The sequence below is a fragment of the Centroberyx gerrardi genome, chromosome 17 (genome assembly GCF_048128805.1).
Source record: "Centroberyx gerrardi isolate f3 chromosome 17, fCenGer3.hap1.cur.20231027, whole genome shotgun sequence".
Lineage (NCBI taxonomy): Eukaryota > Metazoa > Chordata > Actinopteri > Beryciformes > Berycidae > Centroberyx > Centroberyx gerrardi.
In genome coordinates, this window is record NC_136013.1 from 7,305,739 (window position 1) to 7,325,597 (window position 19,859).

At 43.9% G+C, this 19,859-nt stretch overlaps 1 protein-coding gene across 2 annotated transcripts in view; it reads right to left on the reverse strand.

The window, feature by feature from the left end:
* slc25a21 (solute carrier family 25 member 21) overlaps positions 1–19,859 on the reverse strand; it is an 81,442-nt gene continuing 61,583 nt past the window's right edge. Inside the window, exons 4-11 of one of the 2 annotated variants that reach the window (XM_071915670.2) lie at positions 15,074–15,157; positions 8,328–8,394; positions 7,415–7,474; positions 5,198–5,305; positions 4,898–5,062; positions 3,038–3,219; positions 1,851–1,903; positions 1–1,446 (exon numbers count right to left, since the gene is read on the reverse strand). In XM_071915670.2, coding sequence (XP_071771771.1) covers positions 1,385–1,446; positions 1,851–1,903; positions 3,038–3,219; positions 4,898–5,062; positions 5,198–5,305; positions 7,415–7,474; positions 8,328–8,394; positions 15,074–15,157 — 781 coding nt within the window. In that variant the 3' untranslated portion in view covers positions 1–1,384. The remainder of the gene's footprint in view (positions 1,447–1,850; positions 1,904–3,037; positions 3,220–4,897; positions 5,063–5,197; positions 5,306–7,414; positions 7,475–8,327; positions 8,395–15,073; positions 15,158–19,859) is intronic. The other variant, XM_071915671.2, reaches the window with a different exon arrangement.

Below are 19,859 nucleotides of genomic sequence, written 5' to 3' on the forward strand. Positions count from 1 at the left end.
AGAGAGAGAGAGAAAAGACTGACACTCGGTTGGCTAATACAACCGCCATGGCTGACAGGTTCTCAAACAACAGTGGGCTCTAATGGGGGGAAAGAAGAGGTGGAGGGAGAAGCGGCAAACTGAAGGAAAGTGATATGCTTATAACATCGCCATGTTGAAATGCTCCCAGAGAACACAAACACACAGCAACACACACATTTATAGGACACACAAGTGCATGCATGTACACACACACACACAAAAATTACAAATCAGAGTTCAATTTTCTTTTAATTCATTTGTTACCAATACATGCAAGTAACTTTCCATAAATGCTCAAATGTTTTCCATTTAAAAAAGGTCTACATTGAAATGTAAAAGTCAGGTTAACAAAATTTCTTCACATAAAAGTCATAGCCAATAAACGCTTGAAATCTATGGATTTTACATATATCCATAACATGTCAAAGTAATTTTCAATTAATAAAGACTGGAAATTTGTATAGAGTACATAAAAATATCAGTCATGCATAATGAGTACATGAAATAATCTCCACAATAGTCCTTAACAATAACACTGTATGGGAATTATTAGGGACCGTTGTAACCGTTTGGTTTGTTTCCATATGATGTCAGGCTCAGTACTGTGGGTGTGATCACTGAGTCTATATTTGTGTTCATGTATGCGTGAATGAGTGTGTACATATCTGTGCCTTTGTGTACATACAAAAATATATATGTATGTTCCTCCTTTACCGTGTGCCAATGTGCATACAGACATGTGTGCGTCAGGCCTTTGCTGCGGTGTGTGTGCAGTGTGTTGTCTGCATGCTGCTCGTTGTCTGTTGCTGACCTCAAAAGCTGCTTCTTGATGAGCAGGTTTACATTAAGATGTGTGTGATGTTTGATGGAGACGGATGATCCAGCAGAGGTGTGGTCATCTTAATTCAATACGTACTGTGCAGCTGTGTACTGATTATCTCTTCTCAACTGCCCTGTCGTGATGTAAACATGCCTGTTAGCGTTTTACTTCATTTTAATTTTTTCTTGCCATGCAGTCTGAACTGAGTACCAACACTTATGGTCCAAAGAAGCTATTAAAAACCTGTTGTATAATTAAAAAAATATATTTTGTCAACCTGCAAATAATGTGGCTTTTCTTCATCCCTGATAAACTGACTTAGATGGAGATGTAGGTTTTTCCTCAGATAGCTGCACTACAAGATATTTTATTAAAATGCTCGTTTGGTATGGTCACATGGTCACATTTTGAGGGGGTATGATGCATAATAGTAGTGTGCATACTAAGTAAAAAAACAACAACTTTGGTCTGTAATTAGTGGGATCAGTCGAGGGTGTGAGGTAAGATCCATAAGGCACTCTGGTGGGTTTCCTTTCTCAACCTTTACCAGTTCCTCTGCAGCCATCCGGACACGTATTCATAGACCAGCAGCATCACTGCCCCACCTGTAACCCAACAGAAGAGGAGAGATACAGTGAATGTATCTTTATTCCCATAATCAGGGTGGGCTACCCCACCTAAAGGAGCTGTCCCCCCACCTAAAATAATATCCTTTGTATTGGTTCCAATGGAATTGTGACTAAGATGACTAAGCACTAAGATGCTTTGGGAAATCCTGACTAACTATTACTACTAATTATTATCAAACTGATTATCAGAGATTTGATGGGTATACAAAAATAATGATTTCAATTATCTTTCCAACTCAAACACCAATTATCCAAACAATCTCAAAGTCAGTTATTAACTGAACTTAGTGCTGAACCACCTCTGTTGTAACAACTAGTCAGTGATAATGAGGAAGTTTTTAATATCATTATGAGAAACAAATGAATGTTTTTTATTTTACCTGGTCCAAGCCTCATTATCTTGGGCACCAACCCCTTGTAGAGAGCCAAGTACCTGGAGAAAGTGAAAGGAAACATGATGTTACTGTTGCACAAACACTACACGAAATACTATGGAATGGTTAACTGTAAATTATGTCAAGATTTCAATTTTGGCGTAGACTGTGTTTATAATTAATGTGTGTGTCTGTAATAGTGTGCCTGCATGTGCGTGTGTGTGTGTGTGTGTGTATGCATAGGCTGGCATAGCTGCAGAGAGTGGAGGTGAGTATCTGCCTGCCTGCCTGCCTGTCTGCCTGTCTGTCTGTCTGGCAGCCTGCCTGTCTCTCACCCCAGTCAGGTACAGAGAGCGGTCTAACGGCCAGTGTTGGCGTGTACCTGCCCCTTAATGCGTTCAAGGTGATCAGTGGCTGGCCGCCTCCGCCTCGTGCTCCCCGTCCCGCTCCCTGCCCCCGCCACTGATGGCGTTAATAAGGCTCGACCCACTTCCTCCCTGGCCCTCTGTCTGATTAGATTGACCCGTGGAGCGCCGCGCGGCTCGTTAGGGCCTGCTTAACGACGTCTCCCATAGGGACCACTAATTAGCTGGGACTGTGTTGTGTTAGAGCAGGGGACTGGATGTGGCGGAGGGGGCACCCTTTCTGCACCCCTGCAAAGACAACGTTTTCAGTGCCGTTCCTGCAGCAGCAGCCCCCACGGCTCCTGTGTCCACTAACTACAAACATCTCGCTGGCCCTTGTCTAGCGTGGCTGCATGGGGGAAAGTGGAAAGCCTAAGGCAATTGCTAACATAACACTAGATCTTTCCTTGAAGCTTCAATTTAGACCTGTCATCCTTAGAGCCTTGGAAATATGTTAACATTTACTGTACAACTGACAGACTGCAGAAATGTATGATCACACACAAGAGAATATAGCCCAGCACTGATTTCTGAACGTAACGTCACTATATTGTTTCCATTCATCAGAAAACAGCTTACATCAAGTTATGCATACACTTCCCCTGTAGTTAGAGTGGGAAATTCACACCACACACTAGCCAATTCCTGGTAACTTCTGGCTGTTACTGGTACATTTGTCTTCTCTAACAGCCACACTGGCAGATATCCAATAATCAACTGCTAGTGAAACAGACAACAACCCCCGCCCCCCCCCCCACGCATGAGAATCCCCCCTCCCCCGGTCCTTACCCCTCCTCCCGGTACACCAGGGCCATGGTCTGGAAGCAGGTGCGGTACTTGATCTCTCCTGGTACCGGCTGGGGGCCTTGGATGCGGCTCTTGGCCACGTCGAAGGGAATGTTCACACAGGAGGAGATGGTGCCGGATACCAGGCCGATGGTAAACTTCCTCAGGAACTCGAGTCCAGGATCCTGGAGAGGAGAGACGGGACAAAAGTGAAAAACAGAGATACCTTTACTACGGCTGTTTCTGTGGCGTCTATGTATGTGTGGCATATCTGTATTCTACGCGTCATTTCTGGAGAGGACCTCAGATGATAAATTTGGTTATATATGTAGTATCAAAACAAAAATACGACAGCAATTAAAACTTATAGGGATACCAGCAATAGAGAGAAAGACGTGGGTTTGATAAAAAAGTGGGAGACAGTATGTGTATACGCATGAGAGCGAAAGTGAGGGAGAGCACGAGGGGGCTTGTGCATATGATTGCAAAGCTGGCATGAAAGCCCTGATCATTTTATGGTAGCGGGGGGCAGATTAGTGCTTCCTGACTGAGCTGCGGCTTTCTGATTGGCTGAACAGAAGCACATGTTCTTTGGGGAGCCAAGAGAGAGGATTTATAAACAGGGTTCATGCAGGCAGACTGGGGAGGCATATGGGGACAATTTGGGTAATTGGGCTGTGACTCGGCACAGGGGTATTACTGTACCAAAGAAGCCCAGACTCAGAGAGCTCTGACAGCTAATTGGCCAGGATATTTTTACAAATGACAGCAGCCTCTCTGGTCCAGGCCTTTCTCAAGCGGCTGGACACCCTGAGAGCTGAGGTAAATCAACAGCTAATCCCACTTCTTCTGTTTTTTTCAAGTGGGATGTGGGGAAGGGGGTAACATACCCGCGGCCTAAGTACACCCATCAACCCACTTCCTAACAGCCTTGAGCAAACATCTCCTCACACATTCACTTCTGAATGATGGCAGTATGCTATCTGCCCCCTCTGTGCTATTCAAATGGTGATATGAGAGAAGCCGGAGCTTGGCTGGTTGAATTTGACTACGGACACGTTTGAGTTGCAAGCTCATTGCTCATGTTGCTGACAAAAGGGCTTTGGAGCGATGCCATCATCAGCCCCGCCTGGAGCTGTCCGTGGCCACAATATTTATCCTCTCCTGCCTCGACAATGGTCATAGTCAGCCTCTCACAAACAAGCTCCATCAAACCACATACCTGAGGATCATTCTCAAAGGCAATGACCACAATCTAAGACCAGAGCTATTTGAGTCATCCAGCCAGATCATTATAATTCACGTAGGATGGCCACTTGGTTCTCTGTGCATCATACCTCACTGGAAAAATGTGGAATATAGCAGCGATTGGGCTCCCACTGTAACCTCCTCTTGAAAGTAGTACCATTGTCTGCTTCCAATTAGTCCATTGGAGTTAATCTAATGCTCCAGTTTGTACATGTGGAACTGGCGTATGGTAACGTTTCCATTAAACAAAATTAACTTTTGTTTGGGCCATCAGGCTCTGCCGGATGTGTAATCTGAAACTTTGAGGATGTTATGGAGAGCAAACAGACGAGGCATTAGTGGGACTGATCTTACAAGCTCCTCTCTGATTTTTCTTTCCTCCTTGCCACGGTATTCAGGCTAACCAATCATACTGTCAAACACTTGCTATTCCCCACTGGCTAGGTGGCTGGGACACGTGCATATCATATAGCCTGAGGTTAGCAAAAAGTTCTAGTCAAAGGATACAAACACCAAAGCCTAGCAAAGCTAAAGTGACTTGTCTGGCAGAATGGGCAAAAACCCAAACAGGACCGGAGGTATAGGTGTGAACACAGATTTTGATTGGCATGTTACCGGGCTGGTAGGAATGGCATCCTTGACATTGAAGTAGAAGCCAAAGTAGATCATGTTGAAAACGCCATGGCGTCCCAGCGTTGACGTTAACCCTTTATTCAGACCTCTCCGTCCAAAGCCGTCTGTTTTAATGATGCGTCTTGCTTGGGCAAATGAGGAAGGTTGCTGTAGTGGGGGTGGGTGGGGGGTGGGGGGGGGGTTGAATTCAAAGAAAACACATGTCAAAACCACTGGGCCTGTAAACAAATCAGTAGATTATTGAAATGATCTAAATTGGTAAAGCCTTTTGTTGTTATTGACCTCTTTGAAGGAATCTCTGTTGGCCTGGAGACTGACTTTCACCACTTCAAATGGATTGACGACCACAGCCTCGGTCAAGCCTGCGCCCAGTCCTGCTACAGACAGCGCCTGGAGGGGGGAGGGGGGAGGGGGGGAGTCACAATATAGGAGTGAAAGTGTGAAAACATTCGATTGGAGAAACAGCAGAATATTCAAACTGATGCGAGCAATGAGGAACAAGGGTATAATTGGTGAATCAGAGTAGTCGAAAGTCATACAGTTTACTAATGTATCCAAGCCAGGGCTTGATGCTGAATTGTGGTTTTGTTTTCAGAAACTTGTTCTCCGAGTTTCTCTGTCTCCTCTACAATGGCCATTCGTTTCTGTCACAACTGTCATTGTTATCTTTTAACAAATGTCAGAAGACAGACACGAGCAAGAGGAAGGTGAACAAAAGGTGGCGATAGGAATGTGAGGGAAGTAGAAAGCTGATCGAGACGCAGATGTATAATTAAAGCATTAACGAGGCAGAAAACTAAATACAAGGAAGAGATCAAAAACAACTTCAGGCCACAAATGTTTGGCTAGCAAAACAAGGAGGAATTTTCTAATAATCAAAGCACTCAAATTATTATAAAACTGTGTCATAAGTAGTTATATATAATGCAACAAGTAGACTATGTATTATATAGAAATATATGTCTGGCATGCATCTGAGAGTCAGTGTATGTTGCAACAATATCTATATATCTGCATGGGGGAGGATGATGGGTGACTGTGTGTATGTGTGTGTGTGTATGCGCGCGCACGTGTGTGTGCATGCGTGCTCAGAGAGAGGCGTAATGGGAACATGTCAAGAACGTGTCTATAGCTCATTACTCTTCCTGCCTCTTTATCCTGCTGTCAGAGCCCCGGGACCCATCCTCTCAGACATGCCTCGCGCTGTTTACACAGCCAGCCAGCCACGTTTTAATTCCTTATTTGTATTATTACTGTGTGCGTCCTCATTAATCAGAGTGAAGGTATTCAGCTGTGCCATGCTGAATAGGAGAGGGGGGCAGCCCCACGCCATTCAGACCCAATCTGTAATTCACCAGCACTAATGATCCTACGTGATTACAGTACTTGATACCCAGGGGCCTCTCGGGAAAATGGGATTGGAGGCACTTGAGGAGGAGGAAGAGGAGGAAGAGGAGAAGGAGGAGGACAGAGAGGAGGGGGAAGAGAGCATGATGGATGGGACAGGTAAACATTTCTCCTCCGATGGCTGTGCAAACAAGCCGAGGATATGCGCCGTGCCGGGGCAGCCTCCACACTGTGAGAAAAGCTGAGTTACAGGTAGGCCATCCATCACGCCTGACACTTGGCTGCCACCTGAATAGGTAGTGTGTGGCGACCACACCCCATAAACGAGAATCTGTCTTGCCTACAACTCTGACTAAGTATGAGAGAAACCAGATTAGTCAAGAAGGATGCAATCACTTGTATCTTCACGGCATGCGGTGCAACCAGAGTGAGAAATTAACACCCACCAGGCGCCACATGCCGGTAAAATTGGCCTTTGGAGGCTAAACCACACGAACCGGTAACTGTTTAAGACGACAACATTTGAATGCCTCGGTTATATAAAGTCTTTGGTTCTCAAACTTTTTCCCTGCTGAACACCATACTCTCTCTCTAACTATGAACCAATCAAATCAAAGCAAAAGAATGGCTCTATATCAAACAGGTTCCTGATTGGCTGCCTGCAACACGGGCTTTACACAAAACGGTAGCATCTAAACTTCTGCAAACTTTTCCTCCTGTTGTTCTGTTGCCTGGATGGTTAACCAGCCTAGAGTTAGTAGAAACTTTGTGTTATTCCATAGCACGTGTGAAGCCACTAAAAAGAAAAAAATGAAGGCAAGAAAACATCCATTGCATAAGTGAGTGAGCAAGTTTTAAATTAAAACTCTAAATTAACTCACACATTACACGACTCTGTACAGTAAATAGGACTGAAAACAGGTAGGGTGACATGAAAATATATATTAACTAATTTGGCCGGTACAAATTATTCTTGGCAGTTTTTTTTGTTTACCAACTCTTGACAGGTGAGCTATAAAGTTAATTTTGAACACTGGGTGTAACCATTTTTCTGGTTCCTGCAGATCATCCTGTGTGTGTTTGTGTGTGTGTGTGTGTATTTGTAATTATCAGGTGTGAGTGTATTCAGGTGTTTCCGTGTTTAAGACTCACCACACCAGGAGACAAAGGGGTGAGATTCAGCAGCTTCTTGTATTGCTCAAAGGTGAAAAACTGCAGAAGAAAGATTGGGATAAATGAGCTGTCAAAATCCACAGCGCATTCACAAACTGACGTCTCTACACACAAACACATTCATGCACACGCGCACACACACACACACACACACACAAAGAGACAAACACACTATTGAAAACAACTATGTTTAAGAGACTCAGGGCTGAGGCTCGTGTCTAGCACATGAACATTAAGCAGTACTTTGAATTTTACGCCGCAGTCTCAGTGGAAAGCAGCAAGTCTAACGCACGCTCTCGAAAGGAGACACATCCACTGATTTGTTTATCTGAGCTAAGGGCAAAATGCCTGCAGAGGCGTTTTAATCTGAGCTTTAATTTGCTTTAATTCTTCGCTCCAGACATTTCTCACCATCAGCCAGCTTTGTTCGCTGTGTGAGCGATTACCCCATCTTCTCAGTGTGAGTGCTTATGTTTAAAGTTCACACATCCTTGTCTCCAGCATCTCATTACAGAGCAGCTCCATGCCAGCCCCCCCCCCCCCCCCCCTCCATCCCCCCCTTCCTTCCCCGTCACCCCATTACACACTAGCGGGGAGTGAGAGATGCACTGAAGCTTCCCTACAAACAGATACAGCTCGTTTGCTGTAAATGCTTGTAGGTCAATATTTGGTAGGTTGGCAGAGCAAATAAGAGTAGCAGGAAAGGCAAACATGGCGGAGGGCGTCACGAGTTTGAGCAACATGTGTGTTCCATGTTAGAGTAAGTCGGGTTGTTTTCATATGGTGTTGCAGGACTCCAGCCGCGACGGTGAAACCAGAGTCTGAGGGTTGCGTCACGGTGCAAACAGCTCAACCGCTTGTATGGACTAGCATGCAACATCCTTTACTTCACCTTGACTGCTCTCTTTGGTGTCTCTGCCAGAATTGGAGGAAGGATTCCCTTATAGAAGCCAAAGATGCTGCAGGGAGAGAAAATAAACTGTTACATATGGCAATCTGATGTTTCTGCTTTCCACATATTGTGACTTAAATGAGTTATACGGCTCTATCAGTCGTTTTGATCAAAAAGACGTTAGTCACACAATTTGCATTTTAAGCCTTTATCTGATGCTCTTAGTCACAGCAACTGAGTAAGCAGGTAGTGGTTCAGTGTTTGCTCAAGGACACATGGCTACTGCAGGGATCGAACCTGTGACAGTTAGATGAGAATCTAATGTGAAAAGGGATGCAGACCTTATAATGCCAAGCCCACAATATGGCAGTAGAAAGTTTCACTGCTGCCATTTGGACTAGTACTAGGATTTATTTTTAAACCACAAACCCTGCTATTACCCCTGTCCTGCTACCCTACTAATAATAATTATAATATTATTAATAATAATAGACAAAGCTTGATCATTTTAAATAATTTAGTAATTCTCCTCTGCTCAATAATTACATTTCCAGCCATGACCTAGAGTGTACCTGGAAACAGGAAAATATTTAATAATACAGTGAGTATTAATAATGTATATAAAAATGTATACCTGCTTTTGAAACGGGCTGTATTTTGGAACCATCCAATAATCCTTTAATACCTTTTAGATACCTTTGTTAAAATAGATATTAGTCCTATTGGATCTTTTTGAACTGTACAAAAATGTCTTATTGGAATCTTTTGAATTGTACAGAACTCTTACTGAGTCAACTATCATCTTACCAATTTTACATGAAACCAATTATACAAACAATCAACAAAACAAAACTGAACACCTCTGTTGTACTACCCAATGCATAATCAAATATTAATAAAGCTTTTAGTATCAGGATGAGGATGTTTCTATTCAGGGAGGTGAAGCAGGGAAATATAATAGGTGTGAGATTCAGGGGAACATGATGATTGAGGGAGATATGATTTCACTTTTTCACAAAAATATCTGTTGATAGCGATTTAAAGCACAGTGAGGGTCTCCCCCAAACACCTGACCAGTGATTATGGTCAAGTCTTTGATGACATAACTCTGATGTCATTTTTTCCTACTTGGGAGAAGCCAGTAGTATGTTCTCCATTTTGCAAAGAGAGCACAAAATGTGTTGTATATACATTCCAGAAGTGCATGCATGTGCACTTTCCCCACCTTTCAATTTAGTGAAAACACACACACACACACACTGCGGTCAAATCTAGCATTTGTTGAAATTGAAATTAGGGTTCTTCTTCAGAAATAAGTCCTGTGTATTTCTTCTGAATCTAGAAAAAGCTCTGAGGTTTGTAACTGGATGTGAAGCCCACACCCATCATTGTACCTGGCATACCAGAGTTTCTTGGCCTTCTTTGTCCATGTAGACTTATCCATTGGTACACTTTCATATATAAATCCATTCCTGGCTTGCTTCCTTCTTATACTTTTCCCAATCTTGGAAGCTATAGGTTACGATCACAGAGCTTTTCCTACTGTCTGTACTGAATGTCCACACTTAGCTTGGTAAAAAGGCTTTCATGTATTCTGCACCCAATACATGGAACTCATTACTGAATGACCTAAACCTGTCGAATCTGGTCTCTATGGGAGAATTCAAAATGCTAATGAAGGGCATGGAGATGGACCCTATTGGAAACTGTCCCTGTTGTCTATTCATGAATCTTGTATTATTTAACTGATGTGATTATTTATATTATGTTTTTACATTGTCGTTATGTTGCTTTATGTGTGTTTTTGATAGTGTTTTCTTGGCCAGGTCTTTCTTGGAAACGAGTTTCCTAATCTCAATGAGATTTACAAGGTTGAATGAACTTGCATGGTTTACACACAGCTCAGATAATGTCAGGTTAGTTGTCAATCACAGAAAATTACATATAATTGACTTTCAAATACTTTCCTGTTACTGTCTAAACTTTCTGGCACTCTTTGCACACTCCAATTTGGCAAAACACACCCATCTGGTAGATTGGTAGACAACACTAAGCCGCGATAAGTATTTGCATAAAGTATTTGGCATTGGTCTGGAACATGCATCACCTCAAGTGTCAGACATATTGTCATTAGTTACTGTGTGGATAACAAACCGTCACTTGCAACAACAAACCACTACAGCTCTTGTTTTCCTCTTCTCTCATTCCTAAATGTTGTTTTAAGGGGACTGCCTTAAACTGAAACAGGTAGAACAGGTCTAAATCTTTAAACAAGTACAACAGTAAACACGACATCTTCCTCCTGCATTTACAGTAGGAACTAATGCATTATTAACCAATTCAACCACCTGGAATGGGTCAGGGCTGCATGATAGTTATATGTATACATACAGTGTACTATATACAAATATATTGTTTATAATATTTCTGATGAATATTGCAATTGCTAATTGAATTGCAATATATGGGGACACATCATTTCATATTTAGCCCTTAAAAATGAGGTGGAGGTGAAAAAAATTTGAAGATAATGCTTAGGATTTGCTCAGTTTGGATAAAATGAGAGACTTCGAAAGAGAGGAGAGCCACAGAATGGTAAAGGAGAGAGACCAAAAGAGGGAAAAAAGACAGGATCCTATACAAGCCATGTCTAACTATGTGTTCACACTGCAAGCAACACGATCAACAAGTCATTTGAAGTCCATTAATTTCCTATAGAACTGAGCGACCGGGGAAACTCGGCCGATGTGTGGACAGTCAGCAAGCTTGTAGCCGAGAAAACTTTTTGCAGTCACCAGCCATCAACACTCACACTTCCCCGCTTCCTTGTTTCTCTACCGATGTACCGATTCAAAGCTTCCCAGTCTTTACAACTTTTATTTGAAAGACTAAAGGAATAAACGTCTCAAAAATTAGAGAGAGAGAGAGAGAGAGAGAGAGAGAGAGAGAGAGAGAGAGAGAGTGCATATTGATATTGAACACAGGTCTGTGGACAGGGAAGACATTGTGGCGTGACTGACTCCAGCCTGTGAACTGTGGCACCACATCTATTGTGGCAACATGCTCCACAAGTCAACAGAGATGTTCTCGGCTGATTGCGTCCAAGTGTAAATATTTTTGTTGCTGGAACTACATATCAGCTGAACACCCGGAGAAGGGACAGGCCATTAAAGTCGCACTGAATCCACAGCAGCGCCCAGGCCGCCTTCCAAAAACCGCAGTGACCCACAGCTAATTATCAAAACACTTGTCATCAAGTGACAGAATCAACCTATTTCATCAACACCTGAAGTTACATGAGCGGCACTGGCTTTGAGTAATGGAGCCACAATAATGCTGGGGCAGGAGATTATGGCTGAGGGAAATCCCTCCTGGAAGCCAAAATGAATCCCTTGTATCGTCTGTGTACACAAGTTATTTCAGTCAGACGGAAGCCCCTGCCCTCGGATCTCTTTGTCCATGCAAATGGTGGCCACAGATTTCCCGGGTGTGGTCAGACTGGGGAGCCACCAGGTGACAAAGGAGGAGTGAAATTTGTTACAGACCAAATATGGCTACCAGTGACTGGCCATCATTTGAATCCTGATTTGATTTCCAATGTAAAGCACACACCAAGTCCCTTTTTGGCTTTCCTAAACAAATGGCCTCCTGACACAGCAAGCGACTGTGGGGGCCAGCTGGCTTTGTGTGTGTGTGTGTGTGTGTGTATGTGTGTATGATTTGTCTTTCATTTTCATAAACCTTTCCTTTTTTAACAACCCCCATCCATCTGGAGAGCAGCTTAACACTGAAATAACCGGGCAGAAATAACCAATTAGTCAAATTGGATAATCGCCATCAGCCACAAATTATGATTTCTTAACATTAGAAATTAATTGCGTAAATATGTCAGAGTTACGGATCATTTGAATTTAGCAAAAAAGTCTCTTGATCTCTTCATCGTGTTCGTGGCAGATTGTGCTGTGGACTCGCGTTAATTTTCACACCATGCAGTGAGGAAATCCATGAGAAATCTGAGTAGCCACGGGGAACTCTCCACCAACCTGTAAACAACCTGCATGCTTCATCTGCAAATATTTTCATTTTCCCAGTGTCTGCTGTAACCTTGACATTGTCACTAACAGACACAATACAGCAGAAAGATCAGTGACCAGGTTTCACAAGAGAAAAGCACAAACATTTCTCTATTCTGTGCTGTATATCATAGAGACCAGCTAAACTTATTCTGGAGCATCATGCACATCATCAGATAATTATCAATTCACATCCATCTACCAAACTGAATACAATGTAAAGGTTAAAGAATACAATTTTGTGATTACATGTCCCATTTATGGACTTGCTGACTGAGACAGTGGAGGTGGTTTACTCACACTGATTATAAGAATACAAGGATGGTCATTTACCAGTACACAGGATTGGAGAAAACTACACTCCATGCTATTAAATGAGGGTGAGTGTCTATGTAGAAGCCTGATTAGGAAAAGGTGGGTCTTTTGGGTGCATAAATAGGCATCTTCCCTCACAGATGTTTTGTTAAATTAGGCACACAACACCTCCATAACAGCAAAACAGTAAATTCTGGTGGCCTAGTACTGCCTCTCCTCACCTAAATGCACCTAAATGCAACTCTAAGACTCTAAAATAAGTGGTTTTAAAACTTTTCACCTGGCTGGAACTCATTTTCTCAAGATTTTTCCTCCAAACCCAAACTGTGGGCTTTTGTGTATCGGCTCATCTTGCAAAACTCTTGCTTCTAATCTCCAGGATATAAACTATGTCACATTGCCAGGAATTCTTTGTGAGGATAACATAACCTGGTAGCTTCATACAAAATTCAAATGTTCTAGCCAAAACCATGAGTGTTTTGCCATAACAAAACACATGCCATTTGGTGGACACATTTATCTGCAGTGCCTCACACTTCCATGGGTGCATACATTTATAACGCGGGTGGTCCCAGCAGGAGTCGGACCCCCACCCTGCAGTGTCAGTGCCAGGCTCGACTCATTGACCTATGCAGGCCAACTCTCTCCGCACTGACGTGAGGACCCTTTTAATATTCCTGCGACCATGCTTTGGGTCCCGACCCAGTGTGTGGATAACACTGGTAAAGAATGCTCGAGAATAGAGTCTTTTTGTTTGCCTCCAGACGGAAACACTTAACACATGCTCACGCTGCTGCACCCTCATGCAACAGAAAAAGAGAACACACAACACAGCCTTACTGAGCGTCGTTCACACATGTCACACACTCCACAAGCAGAGCTACAGCATTTAATGCTTAAAAGACACAATATATTTCCCAATTTCACTCAAAAACCGAAGTTAAAATGTTGTTCTTATTCATTTGCAAACCAATCCAAATACAATACATACAACAAATCCAAAGTTCTAACAGGAATAATACACAGCAACGTTGGAGTATTCATTTATCTACTAGAATTGTTCTAAATTTATCCAGCTATATGAAGCCGGCCAGGCTGCTGCGTCCATACTAACCAGTGTTTCAGAGTCTCTAAAGAGATGGGGTCACATATGTGCATATTTCCATGTCTGTCTTCAGTCTAATCACTGGGCTCGGGCTGAAGGCTCAGGTTTCCTCCCTCATCGCCTGGGAGAGAGAGCGGGGCCTAGTGTTAGCTCGGTCCTGCCATGTACCGACGGGAGAAGTTTATTTTTAATAATAATTCTACAACAGTGGGGCCTAAAACTATTTGTATAAATTATAACTAAGTGGTTTGGCCTGGAGGTAATCCGCTACTTGCTACTGGGGAGTGATTACAGCCTCAGCAAAAATATACTGTTAGTGATAATTGGTCCACATGAAAGTGGATCTTCTGTCTGTGGGGACTCTCTGACATGTACCGCAGTTTCGAGGGCGCACAGTAAAGTAGCTGTCATAGCTGACGGTGTATGGCAAATAATTTGGCAATCACTTTATTGTTTCAGTGATGTCACCTGAGTTCTATGGAAGTTCATCCGCACCTATTCTCAACGGACACACCCAAAAAACACATGCAGGCACAAAGCCGGCACAGCGTGTGTGTGTGTGTGTGTGTGTGGGGCGGGGGTGAAGAGGGCACAGGAACAGTAGCAGGATAGCTGTGTCCGTTGAGCGGCTGCCAGCGGAGGACTTCCAACTGTCAGTAACCAGCCTCTCGCAGTGCGCTCGCTCACACCTCGCAGCAGATCAACTTTATATCCGCTATAAAGCTGTCGGCTCGCCGTAAACAGACCGAGTGGCAACCACTTTCTCCTAGGTCTGCACTGTCTCACAGGCCTGTCACAGGCCAGGCAGAGGGGGCGGGACATGGAGGGATGACTCTTTTCACTTTCTTACTTGCAGTATAGTACTTTGAAAGTGAAAGTTTTTTTTTTACATTTACATTTTTAGGCATTAATAGATGTTACTCTTATCCAGCACAACTTAATAAGTGAGCAGGTAAGTTCAGTGGCTTGCTGCAGGATATTTCAACAGGACATATGGCTGTTGATGGACACACTGGCTGCTGCAGGGATTGAACCTGTGACCTGCTAGTTACAGGAGGGTCTTTCCAGCCACTAAGCCCCTCTGCCACCTTACCTTCAGTCATAACATTTTTATTCAAAATCCCATCCCGAAATCCCATTGGAGTTGACTGTCCACCAGCAGAAATCACTATTTCCCTGTAAAACACTCACTATTGTCAGACTATGAACAGGAAGCAATTGGTAGCTGGCAACAACTGCCATGAATATCTTACCCCTCATTGCGGAAGATGGTCCGGAAGCAATCACCCAGGCTCTTGTAGCTGTTGGGGTCGCTGGTTCCCCTCTGGATCTGGAACCTGCAATGAGACATTCCTCATTAAAGCTTCACAGTGACATAATCTTAGTTAATATGATATACAGTACATTCAAACTGAACGTTTTTCTATTCATCTTTATCATCATCGTATCACCATCATTATCATCACTGTTGTTATTTGTTGTTTTTGTTGCCGTCTTTGTTCTGCTGTCTGTTTTGTATTGCGCTTGTATTAGTCCTTTTTGTTGGCTCTATCATGGTTATATCATTTATATCATTGTTACTTTAACCTCTTTATTTACTTTCTTTATTGTCATCAGTGTCTGTGTAAAGTGCATTGTGACACCTCTGTGTGAAATGCCCTTTGAATAAATTTGATTCCTTTATAATAATGAGCTCATTTCCTCCTGTATTTTCCTCCCCACTCCCTTTCATCCCCCTTTTTTTCCCTCCTCAGCTAAGACGAGAGGCTCCTGCCACCAGGTCCCCCCAGCACAGGGGAGAACTCAAACATTTATTTAACCCAACCGATCCAATTAGCCACCCAACTCCCCGGGACCGGGCCTTTTGCAGCAAGCTTTGCTGCTACTAACACGCTAGTAAGCCAATTGTAACAGCTCTTCAGTTACGTGTAAATTTTTAATATGATGGAGCCAGTCGAGGGTCTTTTTGTTGTATAGCAAACACGCTGGTACCTCCCTAATAAAGGCTCCTGAGCTGTGTGTAAATCTTTTACATGAGAGACCTGTTGGGGGTGAAAGTATGAATGAATGGGGCCTGTTAGGGAAATGAAGAGTTTGAGGTATTGATGGGTATTGAGAGGATAAGAAAAGATCCCATTATGTAATGCCGGATGGCTTGGACCCCCAGAAAAAACATGTCAAACTACATGGTTAGATAAGACTACAATGTGATTAAAGTCACTCACTCGATCATTTGATTAAGTGATTAATGAAACACGACAAAAGAAAGCACTGTGTGAATCTGTTTCACATTTAACACTGAATGATAAAGACTTGAAGAATTCATTTTCAGACAGATGTAAAAAGGACATCAGGGATTCTGAGGGGAGAGACAGACAGAGACAGAAGTGAAGTGTGTAGGAGGGAAAGGGACAGGAGAAAGATTCCCTCCTCATATGGCTTCAACTGCCAGGTCACAAGGTCAGCAGTAAGTCGTCCATGCGGGTGCCTGATGGGGCCATAAAGAGCCCCCGGGTTCCAGTGGAGGGGGAGTTTAGTGGGGTGAGCGGCCTTTCATATCGCTAACAGATTAACATCTTAGAGGGGTGTCCCTCAAATCCTATTTGGTGGATTCCCAAATAGCTTGTAACCCGTGCCTGAAAACCAGTTAAAACAGCATAATAAATAGACGTCTGACACCATATTAAAGAGAAGAAGAAAAGAAGGACTCGAGGACAGAGGCATGAGGGGATGGGGTGATGGTGGGATGAGGAGCATGGGGGTGGTATGGGGGGCAAAGACCCGGAAGATTTAAGACCACTGGGGCTTGTAAACAAATTCAAATCTGGCTTAATTAAAGGCATATGACTCCAGGGTCAAGGATGGAGGGGTCCTGTCCCCAGTCTCCCCCTCTCTGCTTTGCTCTGGCTGCCCCAACCCGAACCGGCCCTGAGAGAGTGGGGCTGGCAGGGCCGTGGTCCGGTTCCAGCCCCCTGACTCCACTCGTGACCCTGGGGTCACCTCATTTCCTCATGGCCCTCTCCTACCCTGCCATAAAAGCCAAGGACCAAACAGCAAGGCCCAGGGAGTGGGAGATAATAGGGAGGACCAGAAGAACTTCTGGCAGCAGGGGAACCTTCAGGCCCCTGGCTAGGAAGCTGCTAATGTCGCCTTTCACAGCAACCAACAGTGGAAAACAACACGTACTCATCACGATGAGGTGTGTAGGAAAGATTCAGTTAGTCCTGGGTGAATGTCCTGTTTTAAAGGGCTTGTACAGACAAGGAGCTCTGTGTTAATAAGGCCTTAGCGAGTGGAGAGATGTATTGGTTGGCTGGTAAAGAGGACAAGATGGCCTCCGTGGCTCTGGCAGATCCACTTGGCCTTGGAGTCAGCCATCCTGACTGTAAACTCAGCAGACAGAAGAACCAAGCAAAGCCCTGGGGCTTCTTTAAAACACACCGCTCTGAGCATCTCCTTCACTCGTTGGCCCCAGCTAGTGGAGATATACTCTGAGGTGATGAGATCTGTGAGTTCATCAAGAGTCCCCCTCCTCCTCCTCCTCCACCCCCACCCGCACCCCTACTCTCCCCCTGTCCCTGCTTTACAGGCCCTGAGCTGCCCAGGTGAGGGTGAAGGCGAGGGCAGGTTGGTGCTTCTGTGAGCGAGACAAGCACTTTGGGGTAAATAATCCTGAAGCCCTCCTCCACCTGACCTCCACTCCCTATAAAAGTACAAATTCTAGGCGTCCACAAAGGAGGCAAAAAGGTAAATGAGGGCGGAGTAGCAGGCTAGAGCCCCATTCTTTGTATTTTTATGGACAGGAGCGCAGTGTTTGAGGGCCAAGTGGAGCCACAAGGCCGTGTCCGCTCCCAGACCCCGGTGGTAATGGGCTCGGGCCGGGACCAACAAGACGGGCTGTCACCTCGGAGAGGACGAGCTGTTGAGGTGAGGCTCAATAATGATGGTGTTAAAAAAATGCCTATGGGAAGGGGTGGGAGAGTTATTGGGTTGATCAAAAGGCAGAGGCTTGATGGGCCTACTTTTAAAAGGGGCAAGCCGTGCTTTTAAGGGGGTCTTTTAAAATTTGCCTTGTTAAATGAGGGGGTATTCCCTCGGTGACACTCCTGTACAAGGGAAAGAGTGCAGCAAATCTGATGAGTTGCTCATTTTTAACATTTAGGGTCTCCAATACTAAAGTACTGATATCACATCACATTTATAGCTTCTCATAGATAGATGCTTAACACCAACTCCTATATACAAAAACGATGACCTAATCTACAGAAGGTAGTTATCTTTTGCTATCTATTATGTTGTAAGATTTAAAATGATGTAATCTTCTGTAACTATAAAAATTCTGATTCATGTTTGTTGGTGTGTATTTGGACTGGTTGCTATAGAGTGAAAGCCTTGATCTACTTGTGCCTTCTTTGACAAAATGGGGAGAGGCAAAATTAATGATGAAAGAAAGAGAAGAATTGAATGACCAGAGGAGGGGGGGGGGGGGGGGGGGGGAGTTGAGCTATTTCTCATATTAGATCTGAAGACAATCCAGAAGGCAGCATTAAAGGGAAATCTATTTTTTACAGCCAGACAGTTAATTTTAATGAGTGGGATCATAAAGATGGTAAAAGTCCATTGCATCGGTACATGAGGTTAAGAGCACTTTCCAACCTAAATGATCCAACATGGCAAACACGGCCAACCAATCAAATCACGACTTCAACGAACCAATCACTCTTCAGCCTAAAACAGTGCGACCAAACAAAATGGTTCCCCTCACATCCAATGGATGCTTGTTTTGACAACTCAGTGTTGACAACAGTGCTGACTGAACCTTTCTGTGTAAAAGATGTCAGACTGTTTGTATTGGAATAAGAACACATCAAACAAGGACAATGACATCTGATACTAAGTTCAGTTGACCTCCATCCTGCACACTAACATGACAAAGTAAACAAGGAAGGGAATTTAATATCAATACATTTATTGTTTGACAAACTGTTAGTAAAAGGAGGAAGAGGGTTTGAGCGTGGCAGGAGGAGGCCAATAAAGACAGACCTTTGGAGAGAGAAATACGGAAATAAAGACGAGGGGAAGAAGATGCGAGATGGGAGTAGAGGGGAAGTGATAAACTTTTGGCGCTTGTGACACGGCAGGCTGCCAGGGCCTGGTCTGGACCAAGCCAGGTTGGGTTTCACCAGCACCACAGGCCTACTGGACCAGAGACGGTCCTGGATTATGGACCAGGCTGCGCTGTGGATAAGGGAGAAGGAGTTACAGCAGTTACATGGCTGTTAAAGGGCTATGACATCCCTCTGCCACTCCGGATTCTTCCTCACGCAGATAAAACCGACTCCTCTGGTCCCCTATGGTGATGTTGGGACCGGTTTGCCGGCCCAGATGTCTCCTCATATACTGTGACCTTTCTGACCTGAGATCAGGCTGCGTTACCACGGCAGAGCAGGAAGAGCTGCGTAAAACAGCACGAGGAGAGCTGGGGCAGGGCCAGGGCAGGCTGAGGCTCAACCAGATGAGATGTTTGTGCAGAGCCAGCTACTGACTGACAGATCAGTCTGTAGGCTACAGTGGACTGTAGCACATTCAGAAAGGCACTGTGGCTAATGCTGAACTGCAGCAGATAGGAAAAGGAAAAATAGGAGTAATCTATTTTTACTTTTATTTTTACATTTACAGTGGGTCAAGGCAGAACAGGGTACAACATAGAGGGACTTCTTGGGTGTTAGTAACCTCTGCCAATATCCTAACTAATATTATTCTGCTAACATTACTGTTAGTGCCATAATGTTAGTTAGCATAACACAATAATAAAAGCATCATAAAACTATTCATTTTTCTGGAAACGTGCTGAACCTTCAAGAACCTTTCTTTGACAATCACTGAATATTTTGAAATCATTTCAAGATTAACTTGATTCATGGTTACAACAGGTTAGATGGAAGATGTGAATCCATGGCCGGAAGGAACAGAGAAAAACTGAAGCCATGACAGATGATGGCAGCCCAGACTGGCTGCATCAGGATAACCTGGGGATAG